The sequence below is a fragment of the Triturus cristatus genome, chromosome 3_1 (genome assembly GCF_964204655.1).
Source record: "Triturus cristatus chromosome 3_1, aTriCri1.1, whole genome shotgun sequence".
Taxonomy (NCBI): Eukaryota; Metazoa; Chordata; class Amphibia; order Caudata; family Salamandridae; genus Triturus; species Triturus cristatus.
The window spans coordinates 1,045,829,186-1,045,844,345 of record NC_140583.1 but is presented as its reverse complement, the minus strand read 5'-3'; the positions used below and the strand labels follow the sequence as shown (position 1 = coordinate 1,045,844,345).

The following is a 15,160-nucleotide window of genomic DNA, read 5'->3' as shown; positions in this document are numbered from 1 at the left end:
CAAGTCCCCATACCCGACGGTCCCTGGGACTGACGCGATGCCGGCGGAGGTCAGTGCCTTCCTCTCGGCCATGAGGAGCCTGGCCCCGCCGTCGACGCCCGCTGGTGCGCTTTCGGGCTCCGCGGACTCGACTGGGCGACCTCGCATGCCGGCAGCTCCGGCCCCGGCGCCGTTGGAGGCTCCGGCCCCGAGGCCGCAGGTCCCCGAGGGGCACGAGCCTGGGCCCCCGTCGACGCCGGTCGACCTCGTAACGCCTCCTCCTCCGGCGCCGACACCGATACCACCCCCGACGCCGGCTCCGGTCGACGTCAATCCCCGGTTCAGCCCCTGTCCGGTCCCGACGCCAATGCGGCGCCGCCCGACACCGCATCCGACGCCGCTAGAGACACATATTGTCTATCGACCGGCTCCGATCATTCCTCCTGTTTACCAGGAATCGGATGACGGGGGCGACTGGGAGGGGTCTGATGACCCTATGGCCCTTCAGAGCCAACTTGCACAGGACTGGGCAGATGAACTGGGGGAGGCCAGTGGGTTGGATACCTCTCCGGACACTGGATTCATTTCTCCTCCGACTGTGGCTTCGGGGGAGGGTGCGGCTCTTTCTGTGGTGCTGCGCAAGGCGGCCGAAGCCCTTGGGCTTGAGCTGCCTGCCGTGGCTGTGAGGACTAACATCCTCACTGAGGTGCTTCAGTCTGCCGCATGCTCCACTGAGCCTCTGCTGCCATTCAATGAGGCCCTCACTGACGTACTGCAGGGCACCTGGTCCAAGCCCTCCACAGTCCCTGCTGTGGATAGGAACGTTGCCAGGTGCCACCGCCCTGCTCCGGGCGACCCCAGTTTTCTGTCCCAACACCCCACCCCCGAGAGTCTGGTTATCCAGGCCTCTACCTCCCAATCCTCCTTCCCGTCCGCTCCTCCGGACCGGGATTCCAAGAGACTGGAACAGTTTGGTAAGAAGCTGTTCTCTTCGCTCAGTTTGGGCCTGCGGTCTTTGAACACCGCCTGTCTCTTGGACCGTTATTCCCACTCTCTGTGGGATGCGGTGGAGGATGTGCTGCCACTGTGCCCGGAGGAGGCCCGGGCGCGGCTTTCCTCGGCCCTGGCCGATGGGAGAGATGCAGCGCGCCATGCAATCCGATGTGGACTCGACACTACGGACTCGCTGGGTAGAGCGATTTCTACCACGGTGGCGCTTCGACGTCACGCCTGGCTGCGGTCCACGTCTTTTTCAGGGGATGTCCAGAGCACCCTCATGGACATGCCTTTTGATGGCGCTCGCCTTTTTGGTGACAAAGCGGACAGTGCGCTGGCTCGCTTCAAGGACTCCCGGGCTACGGCCACGTCCCTGGGCCTCTCGGCCCCGCGGCCACAACCTTCCGCTTTTCGCTCCTTTCGTGGCCAAGGAAGGGGCACCTCCTCACGTCCGCCTAGCCACCGGCCACAGAACCAGCCTGCACGCGGTCGCAGACGTGGTTTCCGCCGAGGCGGTACCGGAGGACGACGCGGTCAGTCCACATCCACCCCGGCAGCATCCGCCTCAAAGCCTTTCTAGTCCGAGCTTTCAGGCCCATTCCACGCCAGTGGGCGGCAGAGTTTGCCATCACCTGCTCCACTGGCGTTCCATCACGTCGGACAGGTGGGTACTGCAAATCGTCCGAAGGGGCTACTCCCTCCCCTTCGAGACGACCCCTCCAGCCATGCCACCGCAGCACCACCGTATCTCGGGGGATCATTTGAATCTTCTCCACGAGGAAGTTTCGGCCCTCTTGGCCAAGGGGGCCGTCGAGCGCGTTCCGAGCCCAGAAGTAGGTCGTGTTTGTTATTCCCACTACTTTCTGGTTCCCAAGAAGGGCAAAGGGGGCCTACGCCCTATCTTGGACCTCCGGAACGTCAATGCCTTCTTCCGGAAGGAACGGTTCAAAATGTTGACTTTGGCTCAGGTTCTAGCTGCCCTAGACCCTGGAGACTGGATGGTAGCGTTGGACTTGCAGGACGCATTTTTCCACATCCCCGTCCTGCCGGCCCACCGGCGTTACCTGCGGTTCACGGTGGGTCAGGAGCACTTTAAGTTCACCGTGCTCCCCTTCGGCCTTACCAGTGCCCCTCGGGTGTTCACGAAAGTGTTGGCGGTGGTCGCAGCTCATCTGCGCAGATCAGGGGTTCCAGTCTTCCCCTATCTCGACGACTGGTTGTTGAAGGCGGGCTCACCCCAGGCAGTCGTCTCCCACCTCCAGACTACGGCGGATCTCCTGCATTTGCTGGGGTTTTCCATCAACGTGCCGAAGCACACCTGAGCCCCTCTCAGAAGCTCCTCTTCATCGGAGCGGTTCTCGATTCGGCGCAGTTCCGGGTCCATCCACCGGAGCAGCGGTTCCGGAATATACAGGCCCTGATTCCCATCTTTCGGCCTCTATCCTGGGTTTCGGTCAGGCTCGTGTTGCGGCTTCTGGGGCTGATGGCCTCCTGCATCCTACTAGTGCATCACGCCAGGCGGCGCATGCGGGCTCTGCAGTGGGACCTGAAGTTTCAGTGGGCCCAGCATCACGGCAACCTGTCCGACCATGTCTTGATCTCGGAGGGCACTGCACAGCAGTTGCAGTGGTGGCTCACGTCACGGGCAAGAGCCTCTCCCTACCCCTACCGGAGCATGTCGTAGTGACGGATGCGTCCCTCCTGGGATGGGGTGGCCATATGGGAGAGGCGGAGATCAGAGGCCTCTGGTCTCCGGCGGAGTCTCGCCTCCACATCAACTTGTTGGAGCTGCAAGCGATCCGGCTTGCACTGAAAGCCTTCCTTCCCTCTGTCCGGGGAAGTGTCATGCAGGTGTTCACGGACAACACCACCGCCATGTGGTATTGCAACAAACAGGGCGGGGTGGGGTCGTGGACCCTTTGTCAGGAGGCTCTGCGCCTCTGGACATGGCTGGAACACCAGGGCGTCACCCTGGTGGTTCAACATCTGGCGGGCTCTCTGAACGCCAGAGCAGACGAACTCAGCCGCCGGTGCATGATGGATCACGAATGGCGTCTGAACTCCGAGGTGGCGCAAGGTCTCCTTCAGCAGTGGGGAGAGCCTTGGTTAGATCTATTCGCCACCGACGAGAACGCGCAATGTCAGCAGTTCTGCGCGTTGGAATTTCCAAGGCGGCACTCGCTCGGCGACGCTTTTCGTCGTGAGTGGAGTTGCGGTCTGTTGTACGCCTTTCCGCCTATACCACTTCTGCCCAGAGTGCTGAAGAAGATCAAGCGCGACCGGGCCCAAGTCATCTTGGTGGCTCCGGATTGGGCACGAAGGTATTGGTATCCCGAGCTACTCAGTATGTTGACCGATCCTCCGATACGTCTGCCCCTTCGGGAGGATCTTCTGTCGCAGCAGCAGGGGACGGTCCTCCACCCGAACCTGTCCAGCCTCCACCTCCATGCGTGGAGATTGGGCGGCGGCAGTTGATGCCATTTGACTTGCCTCCTGAAGTCTGTGATATCATTCTGGCAGCCAGGCGTCCCTCCACAAAGACGGTATACGCCTGCCGGTGGAACAAATTTGTGGCATGGTGCACAGCAAAGGCAATGGATCCCCTCTCCGCCCCTCTTTCTGAGGTTCTCCTATTTCTTCTTTCTTTGGCCCGGCAGGGCTCTGCCCTGGGCACCTCGAAAGGTTATCTTGCTGCCATCTCTGCCTTCTTACGGCTTCCAGATCAGCCCTCTCTTTTCAAGTCCCCTGTAGTGTCACGTTTTCTTAAAGGCATTACTCACACGTTCCCTCCTGTCCCTTTCGTAATGCCTCAGTGGGACTTGAATCTTGTCTTGACATTCCTGATGTGCGCTCCCTGTGAGCCTCTTCACAATTGTCCTCTTCGTCTTTTCACTCTTAACACTGCTTTCCTGGTAGCCATCACCTCGGCTAGACGGGTGAGTGAGCTCCAGGCTCTTTCGTCCAAGCCTCCTTTTCTATCTGTTCATCCGGACAAGGTTGTCCTTCGGCCTCGTCCTTCCTTTCTGCCGAAAGTGGAGACCCCCTTTCATCTTGGGCAATCTGTCACCTTGCCCACCTTCTTTCCGCCTCCGCATCCTTCCAAAGAGGAAGAGCGGCTCCACCGTCTGGACCCAAAACGTGCGCTCTCCTTTTATTTGGACCGCACGAAACAGTTCCGAGTGGACGACCAGCTTTTCGTTGGCTACGTGGGTGCAAAGAAGGGAAAAGCTGTACACAAACAGACCATCTCCCGGTGGGTCGTTTTGTGTATAAAAATCTGTTATTCCTTGGCAAAAAAGGAACCGCCTGTTGGGCTGCGCGCCCATTCTACTCGGGCCACAGCGGCTACTACTGCTTTGGGACGAGGAGTCCCTTTGCAGGACATCTGTCAGGCGGCAACGTGGGCTTCGCTGCACACGTTTGCCAGGCATTATTGCCTGGACAGCCAAGTCCGGAGGGATGGCTTCTTTGGCCGTTCTGTCCCCCAGGACTTTCTGGTGTGATCTTGGTTCGCAGACCCACCACCGGGGTTGGTATTGCTTGGGTATCTATTCTAAGGTGAGGAATCTAACTAACGTGTTTCTTTCAGATGAACAAGTTACTTACCTTCGGTAACGATGTATCTGTAAGAAACATTAGTTAGATTCCTCACCGACCCACCCATCCTCCCCGTTCTGCGAACTGACATCTAGGGTTAAGGCTATCCCTTTCAGGGCCCTAGAATTTTTTGGCACCAGTGTCGGTCTATTGCATGGCTCTGCGTTCCTGGCGCGGAAGGCTATGTACAAGAACTGACGTCAGCGCGCGAGGGCGGCGTCTAAGTACTCCGACGACGTCATTCCGGCGCACGACGCCGTCGACGGACGCGGAGCCGCAGATGACACCTAGCGACGCGCAAGGGGTATTGCTGACGAAAAATCTTCCGGATCCACTCTGACGCCTGGGGATATTCTAAGGTGAGGAATCTAACTAACTAATGTTTCTTACAGATACATCGTTACCGAAGGTAAGTAACTTGTTCTTTAACGACCATCCTGCCACACTCATTCCATTTTCATCCTCACTTTCACTTTCATGCCCGTGTTCTCTTTGCCTTTCAGCACACAGCTTCTCCGTAGCCACCATTTAACGACCATCCTGCCGTAAACACCATTTAACGACCATCCTGCCGTAAACACCATTTAACTACCATCCTTTTAGTTAAAATAAAAGAATTGCCTCTAAGGGTTTAAGGAACCATAGAAATACAAGGCAAGGCAGCAACAGAACGCTCTGAGCCCCACCAGTGTTTGCCACACACACATGCCTCTCGCCTATCTCTCCCCCGCCCTCCCCCTCCGTGTTTTCTTGCAGCTTTGCCCAGATCTGAGTCTCAAACAACCAAAATAATAAGTGTGCCCTGCACGCTTTCTGCGCTTACAAAGTTAACATATGCCGCGCTCATTCCCTTTTCATCCTTCTAAGGTCGATAACATTAGCTCCATTAATTCTGCGTCTAAGGATTTAAATAACCATATGTTTTCTTGCAACTTTAGGCACTTCACACACACAGCCCCACTGCTCACACACACAGGCACTGATCACACGCACCCCTGCGTCTCAAACAACCCAAAAAAATAGTTTACCCTGCACGCTTTCTGCGTTTACAAACTTAACATAGGCCGCGCTCATTCCCTTTTCATCCATCTAAGGTCGATAACATGAGCTCCAATAATTCTGCGTCTAAGGATTTAAGTTACCATATGTTTTTTTGCAGCTTTGCCCAGATCTGTATGTCACGCGCCCCAACAGTGTTTGCCACACACACACGCCTCTCGCCTATCTCTCAACCGCCCTCCCCCCGCCGTGTTTTCTTGCAGTTTTGCCCAGATCTGAGTCTCAAACAACCAAAATAATAAGTTTACCCTGCACGCTTTCTGCGCTTACAAACTTAACATATGCCACGCTCATTCACTTTTCATCCTTCTAAAGTCGATAACATGAGCTCCATTAATTCTGTGTCTAAGGATTTAAGTAACCATATGTATTTTTGCAGCTTTGCCCAGATGTATATGTCACGCGCCCCAACAGTGATGCAACATACACTCCGAATGCCACTCAGAGCCACATAATTACATGCCACATAACTACAATGCACTCAATACAACAGCCACTCCAAAAACCAATCAGTGCCGCATAGTTACACAACACATAATTACACAGCGCTCAATGCCACATACGCTTCAAATACCACTCAGTGCCACATAATTACACAACACATAATTACACTTCACTCAATGCCACATGCACTCCAAATAACACTCAGTGCCAATTAATTACAATGCAAACAATGCAAGATACACTCAAAATAACACTCAATGCCACATAATTACACGCCACTAAAATCAACATACACTCCACACAAAACCACTCAGTGCCACATAATTATATTCTACATAATTACATATCTATCTATCTATCTATCTATCTATCTATCTATCTATCTATCTATCTATCTATCTATCTATCTATCTATCTATCTATCTATCTATCTATCTATCTATCTATCTATCTATCTATCTATCTATCTCACTCTATCTATCTATCGCATCACCACAGCATCACTTAGCACCACCCCAACATCACTCAAGGGCACCACTACATCACTATTCGCTACCACAGCATCAATTAACGCAACAGCATCACTCGACAGCACCACAACATCACTCACCGCCACCACAGTATCAATCTGTACAGCCATTCAACAACAACTGGCTCTAATATGTTCTCTCAATATTTAGGTTTTATTACAAATGGCACAAAAAAAATGATATTTAACTTCTGTTCTTGTATTTTAGGCGCAATTAAATACACTAAACATGAGTTATTAACAAAAGTTTAAACGATTGCCATTATAATTTACATTAACTTTTATTTAAGTATTAATTATTTGCAAAAATTAAAAGCCATTGTTAATTGTAATATCAATACATCTAAGTCACGTAAATACAACACATATTGCATTACAAATGCTATAGGTGTCACATTTGCAACAGTTAAAACTATTGACATTGTACATGAGAAAGCTAGTAATTTCAATATTTTCAATACCAACACATAAATAAAAAATTTGTCAATTTACAATACAAAAAGCTCAAACTTTCCTAATGCGAGACCTATTGCATTGCAAATGCTTGTTCTTGGAAGGGTGTTATGTCCATGCTCTGTTCAAAGGATTTGTTTGATTGGACCATGCAAGTTCACTTCCTGATTTGTAGAAATTGGTAGGTTATTGAAATCTTTTTTTATTGTCACAAATCCATATCCTCTTTCTTTTTTCTTTGATTGACCAAATTTATTGGTATTCGAGAAAAAGCCATGAAGGCAATTTGAAAATTGTCTGAAGAATTGGCAGGTGGAGCAACGAGAATGTATATATTTCATTTTATATAATAGGAACTAGACCGGATTCCTTGGTATGGGTTGTTTCATCACAATGCTTAGTTTGTTCTTTATTTTTAAGATGGAGGTAAGTCACTGGGGTGCCATTTAGATCAATTCAATGAAGGTTGGGGTGTTCCAAAAATGTTTTTGGCATTGCAAGAAATGAGGGGTATCCCCCCTGATGCTTGTTCCATTTATAATTTCTGACCTGGATCTGGGATTCGTCCGACTGTGTGAAATATGTTGAAGTTGTCCTAGTGTAATTTTCCTACACCAAGACACAATTTAGTAGTGCCCTCAAATTGACTGCTTTCTGGTCGGAGCAGCAACATGCAGGCGGCAAGGGAGTTTTCTTATTATTACTTCCAGCTGGCTCTAAAAAGCTTGCTTTCAAGGGGCATCCGCTCATCTTTTGTTCAAGTATCATCCCGGCTGGGAGCCATCTAGAGCCTTACACCTAGCAGCCAATACAATGGAAGGAAACCGGCACACAGGTTTTCACTTCGCAAGTATTTTAGAGAAACAATGATTTGAAGGCAGGCTTTTGCTTTGTAACCTCCCTGCCCCCATGTAAAATATGTGTATGCACTGTAAGGATGACCGTTGTATCTGTGTGTATAGGTATTTACACAAATAGCAATTGAAAAGGCATGTACTAATTTATTTTGTATTTGGTTCTTTTAGAGTGCTACTTCTCCCGGTGTAGGGTGCCAGAGTGTTTTACATCCCACACAAAGAGACAATAAATCATACAAGTGTGTAAATCAATATATAAGCAATGTTGCAATGCACAATGAGGGTTAGTGTTAGGTGTAGGAGCCACATATCTTTCACACTTGTTCACATTATATGCAAAGAGTGTGTGGTCGAGAGTAAAACAAAGTCAGAATATAAAACATAATGCAGTGATTGGCATTGTCTGTACTAAGAGGACTGTATCACTACCCAAATACACCCTTTCTTGCAAACTCAGAACAACAACAGATTTAAAAAAAGAAAGGATAAGGATCTAAGGGGCATATGTATCAAACCCTTTTCCCGTTCGCAAACAGGACGATTCTCAGAATTGCCCGTTTGTTAACAGGAAAGAGCCTTTTGGGATGTATCATCCCTGAAGGCCTCGCAAAATAGGGAATCGCAAAGTTTGCGATTCCCTATTTTGCGTATGCATTTAAGGAATCGCAAACTGCGATTCCTTAAATGCAATTCTGGAAGCACTCAAGTTGTGCGATTTTGACTTAAGAAATCGCAAATTACCACCAACTTCAAGTTGGTGGTATTTTGCGATTTCTTTGAAAAGTGCACTTTTTTGCATTTTTAAAGTGCCATGTAGCGCACATACATGCCCTTAGGGCATGTATGTGCTCCACATGTGCACACATACATATTTCAGGGGTGCAACAGGGTGTCTTTTTGATACCCTTGAAATTGCATTTGCAATTTGCGAGTACCTTATGGGTACTCGCAAATTGCGAATGTCTTCCCATTCATTCCTATGGGCCTCTAGGCCCATAGGAATGATTGGGAAGGTATTCCTTAATTGCAATTCGCAATTTGTGAGTCACAATTAAGGAGTATGTAGGAATCGCAATTATTATTGCGACTCCTACATACATTGCATTTTGCGAGTCCTTAATAGCGATGCGCAAAAAATCGCTATTAAGGACTCGCAAATTGATTTTTTAATACATATCCCCCAGAACCCATGATTTGCACTATGCATGCAGCTCCTTGATTCCGGTTCAAAGATCACTTTTCTATAATAGGATTGCAGTTTATGAACTGGAAATAACAAAAGAATCTTCCTAAGCAGTAACCCACTTTCTTATTTACATAAAATACAAATCTGTGACCAGCATGTTGTGCTTTGCACCTTGGTACATTAGCAGTCTATGCTACTTTGAGTCAAAATTGTGACTATTATAAACAACAAGGACCTGCTCACAATGTGAACCAATAGTTTATACATCCGTATTGATGGCTATGAATATTAGACCCTCATTTGTAGCTTGCGATGCTATCGTCTAAGCTAATTTACGGTGTAGTTCACAAAAAGAGGACGAAAAACAAATTGTCTACGTGGTGTGTCAGAATGGCTATCTGTGTATACTAGTCCTATGTCTCCCCCACCCAAATATGGTGAAGTGAAAAATGGAAGAAAAAAGGAAGAAAAAAGGAGTGAGAGGAGTGTTGGTGCCTCACGGTAGCGCCACCAAAGAGGGTTAAGCAGGATGGTACTCGCCTGCTACCTCAATTTCTCATCATCAGCTACCAACACTCCAAAAGCAAGAAATAGTGTCTGATACTAGTGATAAACTAAATAGGTGCTAGGGTGTATGTTTAAGAAAGAAAAAGAAACTGTGCTAGAATATGTGCACGTCTCAACCCCTTAGTGATATGTAATAATATCTAAAAGAGCTGAATCACACTGGCTTGTATACTTTATTCTCAGCTGCGTGATAGCTCATGTGTTAAAATGCCGACATGTTTCGTTACCATTGGACAACACTCACGGTAACTTCTTCAGGGCGTGGGGTCTGTTCCATTCACCCTGCACCTCAATGTTCTCGTTTAAAAACCATTCAGGGTTTTGCCCGCGTTGGGCATACCTTTACCCTTAGGACCTTGCGGCTCTCTGTGCGCGTTCAAGGCACCGTTTGCTTCGCTCCAAACGTGAGTCGTGCATCTGTTCGTAACTGGCGTTTACTCAGCCCAGGAAATTGTGACTAGACAAATCACAGTAGTCTCCTGTGACTGCATTAGCCACCATGGCTATCTTGCTGTTATAATCCCATGAAAATTGCTGGGAATACAAAGATCTCTGCAACAGGAGTGCTTTAAATGGGTAGGGACTCAGTACCTGCACTTTTTTAATTTGTAAGGGATTTACAGACGCTTCTCATCACTGCTCTAATGCTTTTAATAGGAGAGTACCAGCACTTCTCGATAGCGAACAGATACTCTGGGACCAGGAGTACCTCTACTTCTGTATTTCCATTTCAATCACGGTGCAGCAGATTTCTTAACCCTGCATGATATTTTAAATAGAGCCCTTTTGTTACCAATCTAGTAAGCTACAACAGTTTTACAATCACAATTGGCCTTGTTGCTAATTTCTTTATGGCAGATAAAAAAAAGTGTAAGTTGACTGTCAGACTTCGCTTTTCATGACTCCGCCCCTTGTGACTCCACTCTCTTCCCTCTGCCACTCCTTAACCCACAATTTATGGGTTCCCGGGGTAAAGTTTTCCAAATTCCAGCAGTAGTTGTTGTCAGATATGAACTGCTGATTCGTCATGTATTCAAAACATTGTTCAACAAACATGTAGTTTTGACCAGAGTGAAGATATGTGTCCTTTAGAACTGTAGGAGATGAGATGATAGATTTATTTTCATACACAGGCATAGGAAGGAATAAAGTGTAGGTGGAATTAGGTATAGGTTTAAAACTCTTAGGCATATTTTTATATTACTATTACCCTACCACCAATTTTCCCTTACTGATTACAACAAATGTTTCTGCAGTAAATGTAGGGGTGTAAAGCTTTGTGAGTACGGAAGGAGTCTTGAGAAATCTGAATGAGGTTCTCATGTTCCAAATTTTTAATAATGTGTAGGGTTGTTCATTAGTCATTGACCACAATAAGTAGGGATTTGTGAATTGTAGTGGGCGAGAGAGGATAGCTTTATATAGAAGGAACTGGGGTCATATTGTTCTAATATTACATCCTTTATGGAGTCTGTGAGGAGATTCAAGATTGCTTCTTAGAATAGACCTCATAATCATACAGTTGGTGTCTGCTGAATCGTATATCTGTAGTAATGTTGGTGTTGGTTATGGAGAGTTGTTTGACTTCATCAAAGATGCTTTCCACCATTTTGGAGATGAAAAGCGTTGGCTGAGCTGATGTTGGAGTATTACTGAATGATTCAATAAAAGAAAACTTTGGATGGAAACACCCCTTCTTTATTGGATGTTTGAAGGACTGTATTTTACATGGGATAAGGTTCTCAAGAAAACACTTCAATATCACCTTCTTTAACATTCTACAAAAACATTTTTGACCTCCTTGAGGACTCCCTTTTTGTACAGGATTTATAAGGTATGGTCTCGGAGCAGTAAGGCCATAGAGAGGTTGAGTGCTGTACTTGTTGACTATGTAAATTACACCTGTGCGGCTGTTCTTTTGCCAGTACTGCTCTTTCTAGTGGTTTCTGTTATTGTCATGCAGTTCTACTTCTACTCTTGCATGACACATACAGTGATTACACAAACCACGTTTTTGTCTTGCATTGATAAGACATGGGGGTTTACTAGGCAATCCACTCTACAGAAGTTTTGCACATATTTATGTTGCATGCATTTTACAGTTTGCGATAAAGAGATGTATCAAGAATCTCACAATAATTTGGCTACATGACAAGCTGGCAATAAAACCCAGGTCTGTAGACTCCAAGATCATCAACATAGCTGCAGGGTCATATCTGAATTTTTTTGTTAAGATGTTGGTCACCTACCCACCAGACCGGGAACTCACGTTACCAACTCTTTACATGTTGATTGATGTATGGATCACCAATTTATGTTGGTCACAACAAACCTAGGGTTGAATTAGATCAGTGATGCAAAGGTATATATGTTTGTATGTCTGTGCTAAAATCTTTTAGCCATCCATCCCTTTGGTAACCTGTTGAGCATGACTCTTTTCTTTTCCAGTCAACTTTTTGTCAAGACGAAAAAAATAGGAATAAAGTAGCTAGTTATGGAAGTAACAGTATACCAATTTGATTGTTATTTCCTACTCCCTGCTGTATTTCCCTTTCGTTTAATGGACATTTACAGTAGTAAATATAATTAGCACAATGTATTCTCTCTATATTTTACAATTGTTCTATGTGGTTCAAACATTAAAGCCCATCTGATGAATCTTCTTTCATTCTCACGCACTAGGAACAGAGCCATGGCCATTCTATTTTGTCAACGGTTTCCTGAATTTTAACGTGGCGTTTGTATTGGCCCTGTTTGCCCTACCCCTAGCATCTCTTATGGAGTGTCTGCTACAGAGATTTAATGGTAAGTTTATATGTTTGATTAAATTTTGTCATTCAAATGATTAAAAGTTGTATTTGTTTGGTCTCATTGAGTAATATTGTAAGTGCTGCATTTCTGAATAGATGGAAAGGAACTTTTATTGTGAATGACATTATTTAAGGCTGGGGAGATTATGGCTCTCGTGATTGACTTGCAAACTCTACAAACAAAATTGACTGGCCATGGAATGGACTGAGGCAACCCTGAAGTAGAGGCTTGTATGGCGTTCCATCCGTAGGTGGAGTAGAGGACACAAGTTTCAAGGATGAAGTTTCTGTGCACTGAGTTGCTATATTAATGATGATAAACCCAGCATTTCCAAAAGGCGTTATGATATAACAGTTTTGAATGCACAGTCGAATTAAGAGAGTAGACCAATATGCCTTAGAATTACAGAGGATATACCATGGTTGTTCGGATTATTTCGAGAATTTAGATTAAGGGAAAGGGCAATAGGGGGAGTATTTATGTAAACCAGGAAGGAGGAGAGTCCTGGGCAGTGTTCGGGGAAAACCTAAGGTACCTGAGAAGCTTTGTGCACAGAGTTAAACTAAGGGTTTAATTCTGTGCCTCTAAGGTTTGCTTTTATGGAGAAAAACACAAGACAGTGGCATTATTTAAAGACTATCCTGTCTCATTAGCCCTTCGCCTGTCTTGGTTTTGCCTTGGAAAAACTTTCAACTGGATATATATTTGGGTCGTTTTAGTGTGTTGCATGATGCCTTGCGACCTCTGCTAAGCACTGGTCTCACAAATGAACATTGTAATAATCGATGTTTGGAATTTTGATCGATTAAGTGTTGTCTTTGCATGATCAATCATTGGGCATGTGTTGCACCAGTCTGAAGGGTAAGCAAGCCGCAGCAGTGACCACAGGTTGGAGGTGCCTATGCCCCTGAAAGGATGGGTTTTAGCCCAGGCAGCTCTAAGGCAATTGTGTGCTAAAGTTTCTGGCTCGAGAATCTGGGAACCTTTTGAAAGAAGGAAACTGGATGAATTAATCACTTTGTAACAAATAACACGCCTGCTTGTCAAAAAGAGAAGGAGTGCAGAGTGGCACCGCAAAAAGAGCTGCGGCCAGACAGTAGGGTGACTGAATTAGAAATCAGTGATGTAGTGGGAGAGGTATTCAGTCTTCCAGATGAATACCAGGATAGTGGGTATGTGCTCCCCTGCCATCATGCAATGTTTGGAGCCGAATGCATCATGCATGAAGGGCGGGTATAGATTGGGGGTCCACCATTAAGCACCCTTTCATGCTTTTGAAGCATAGAGGCATCCAGGCTCCAGGGAATGCCCTTCCATGGGGGCAGGATGGCGCCGAAGCTACTGTTTCCTACAATTGAAACCTTTTCATCCATGAGTTATAAGATGACATCATCCTGATCTTGATTGTTTTTTTGTTTTTGCATGCGCTTCCTAAATGGCAAGCACAATATATTTTGCATTTATACAGCAAATTGCTACTAGTAGTGTTGCCCAAAAGCACTGTACATTCCTTTTCCAGAGCCTGTCTGTGGTCCATATTGATCAAACATATTGTTATACCGTGGGCTATTTTGGGAGTGTTGAGTGTCATGCCGGAGGTTTCACTGCACCTAGACCTGTTTGTGAAGCAGAAGAATGTTATATTGACAGGGTGGGCCATGAATCAGTGGATTCTACTTCCGCTCATGCTTCTGGTATACAACTAATGCTTGGTATTGCTGATTCAAGTTGTCTATTTCTCCCTCTTCTTCTTGTGGGGAAATCAGCGGTTCATCTAAGGTAGCAAAGCGGTGGTGGAATTGACCGCCATCTTTATTTGTCTTTGAAAAAACAAGTGATGTGTTGTGCTGGGAATGCATACAATAGGGAATAGGGCCAATATAAGCAGCAATTCGCTCTCTCCTTTGTAAACACCCACCCCTTTTTAGATGGCTCATTGGTCTCTTCCCCTCTTCTCATTTTTCAGTTCAGAATTTGGGACGTCCATTCTGGCTGACGCTGGCGCCAATGTACATCTGGATTCTGATCTTCTTCACCCGGCCCCACAAGGAAGAGAGGTTCCTCTTCCCCATCTACCCCCTCATCTGTCTGTGTGGGGCAGTAGGACTCTCTGCACTGCAGGTAATGTTCTCCTTCTTTTCAAAGAAATACTGCGTCCTGCAAGTTTGTGGTGAAAATAGATTGATTTGAAAATTAAAAGTCACATATTGCCTACATTATTATATTGTAGGCCTAGTGTGTAAAGCCTTTTTGCGGTCACTAAGCCTGCAATTCAAAAAACCACAGCCTTCGCAACCGCCAAGGCAAGTTGCAGTGTACTATAAGCACTTTGCAAGTGTATAATGGCTTTCTGACTCGCTTTGTGCAGTTTATTATTTAGAAAGAGGCTGGGACTTGAAAAGGGTGTTCTCCTGTCCCTCCTCCTTCTAAATTTTAGTGCGATGTATCAATGGTTCAAAGGAGGAGTCAGAGGCGGGGAAGTGCTTTAAATGTCCCACACAGCACGGGAGCGCATCGGATGCGCGCAGCAGGCACGCCGGCGGCGCGCCAAAGGCAAGCCCTTCTGCGCCCGTCCGCGCCAGGACGGGCCCAGGGGCCAGCCCCCCTGCTCAAATTATTACCTACTCCTCGGAGGAACTAAGAAATCTAGATTAGGGGGACTTCGCGCTCTGCCCTGCCATC

At 46.8% G+C, this 15,160-nt stretch overlaps 1 protein-coding gene across 1 annotated transcript in view; it reads left to right on the top strand.

The window, feature by feature from the left end:
* The window catches only part of ALG9 (ALG9 alpha-1,2-mannosyltransferase), a 640,871-nt gene that overhangs the window by 234,251 nt on the left and 391,460 nt on the right, over positions 1 to 15,160 (top strand). Inside the window, exons 9-10 of the mRNA XM_085645802.1 lie at positions 12,350 to 12,472; positions 14,445 to 14,599. Of these exons, the coding sequence (XP_085501928.1) occupies positions 12,350 to 12,472; positions 14,445 to 14,599 (278 nt within the window). The remainder of the gene's footprint in view (positions 1 to 12,349; positions 12,473 to 14,444; positions 14,600 to 15,160) is intronic.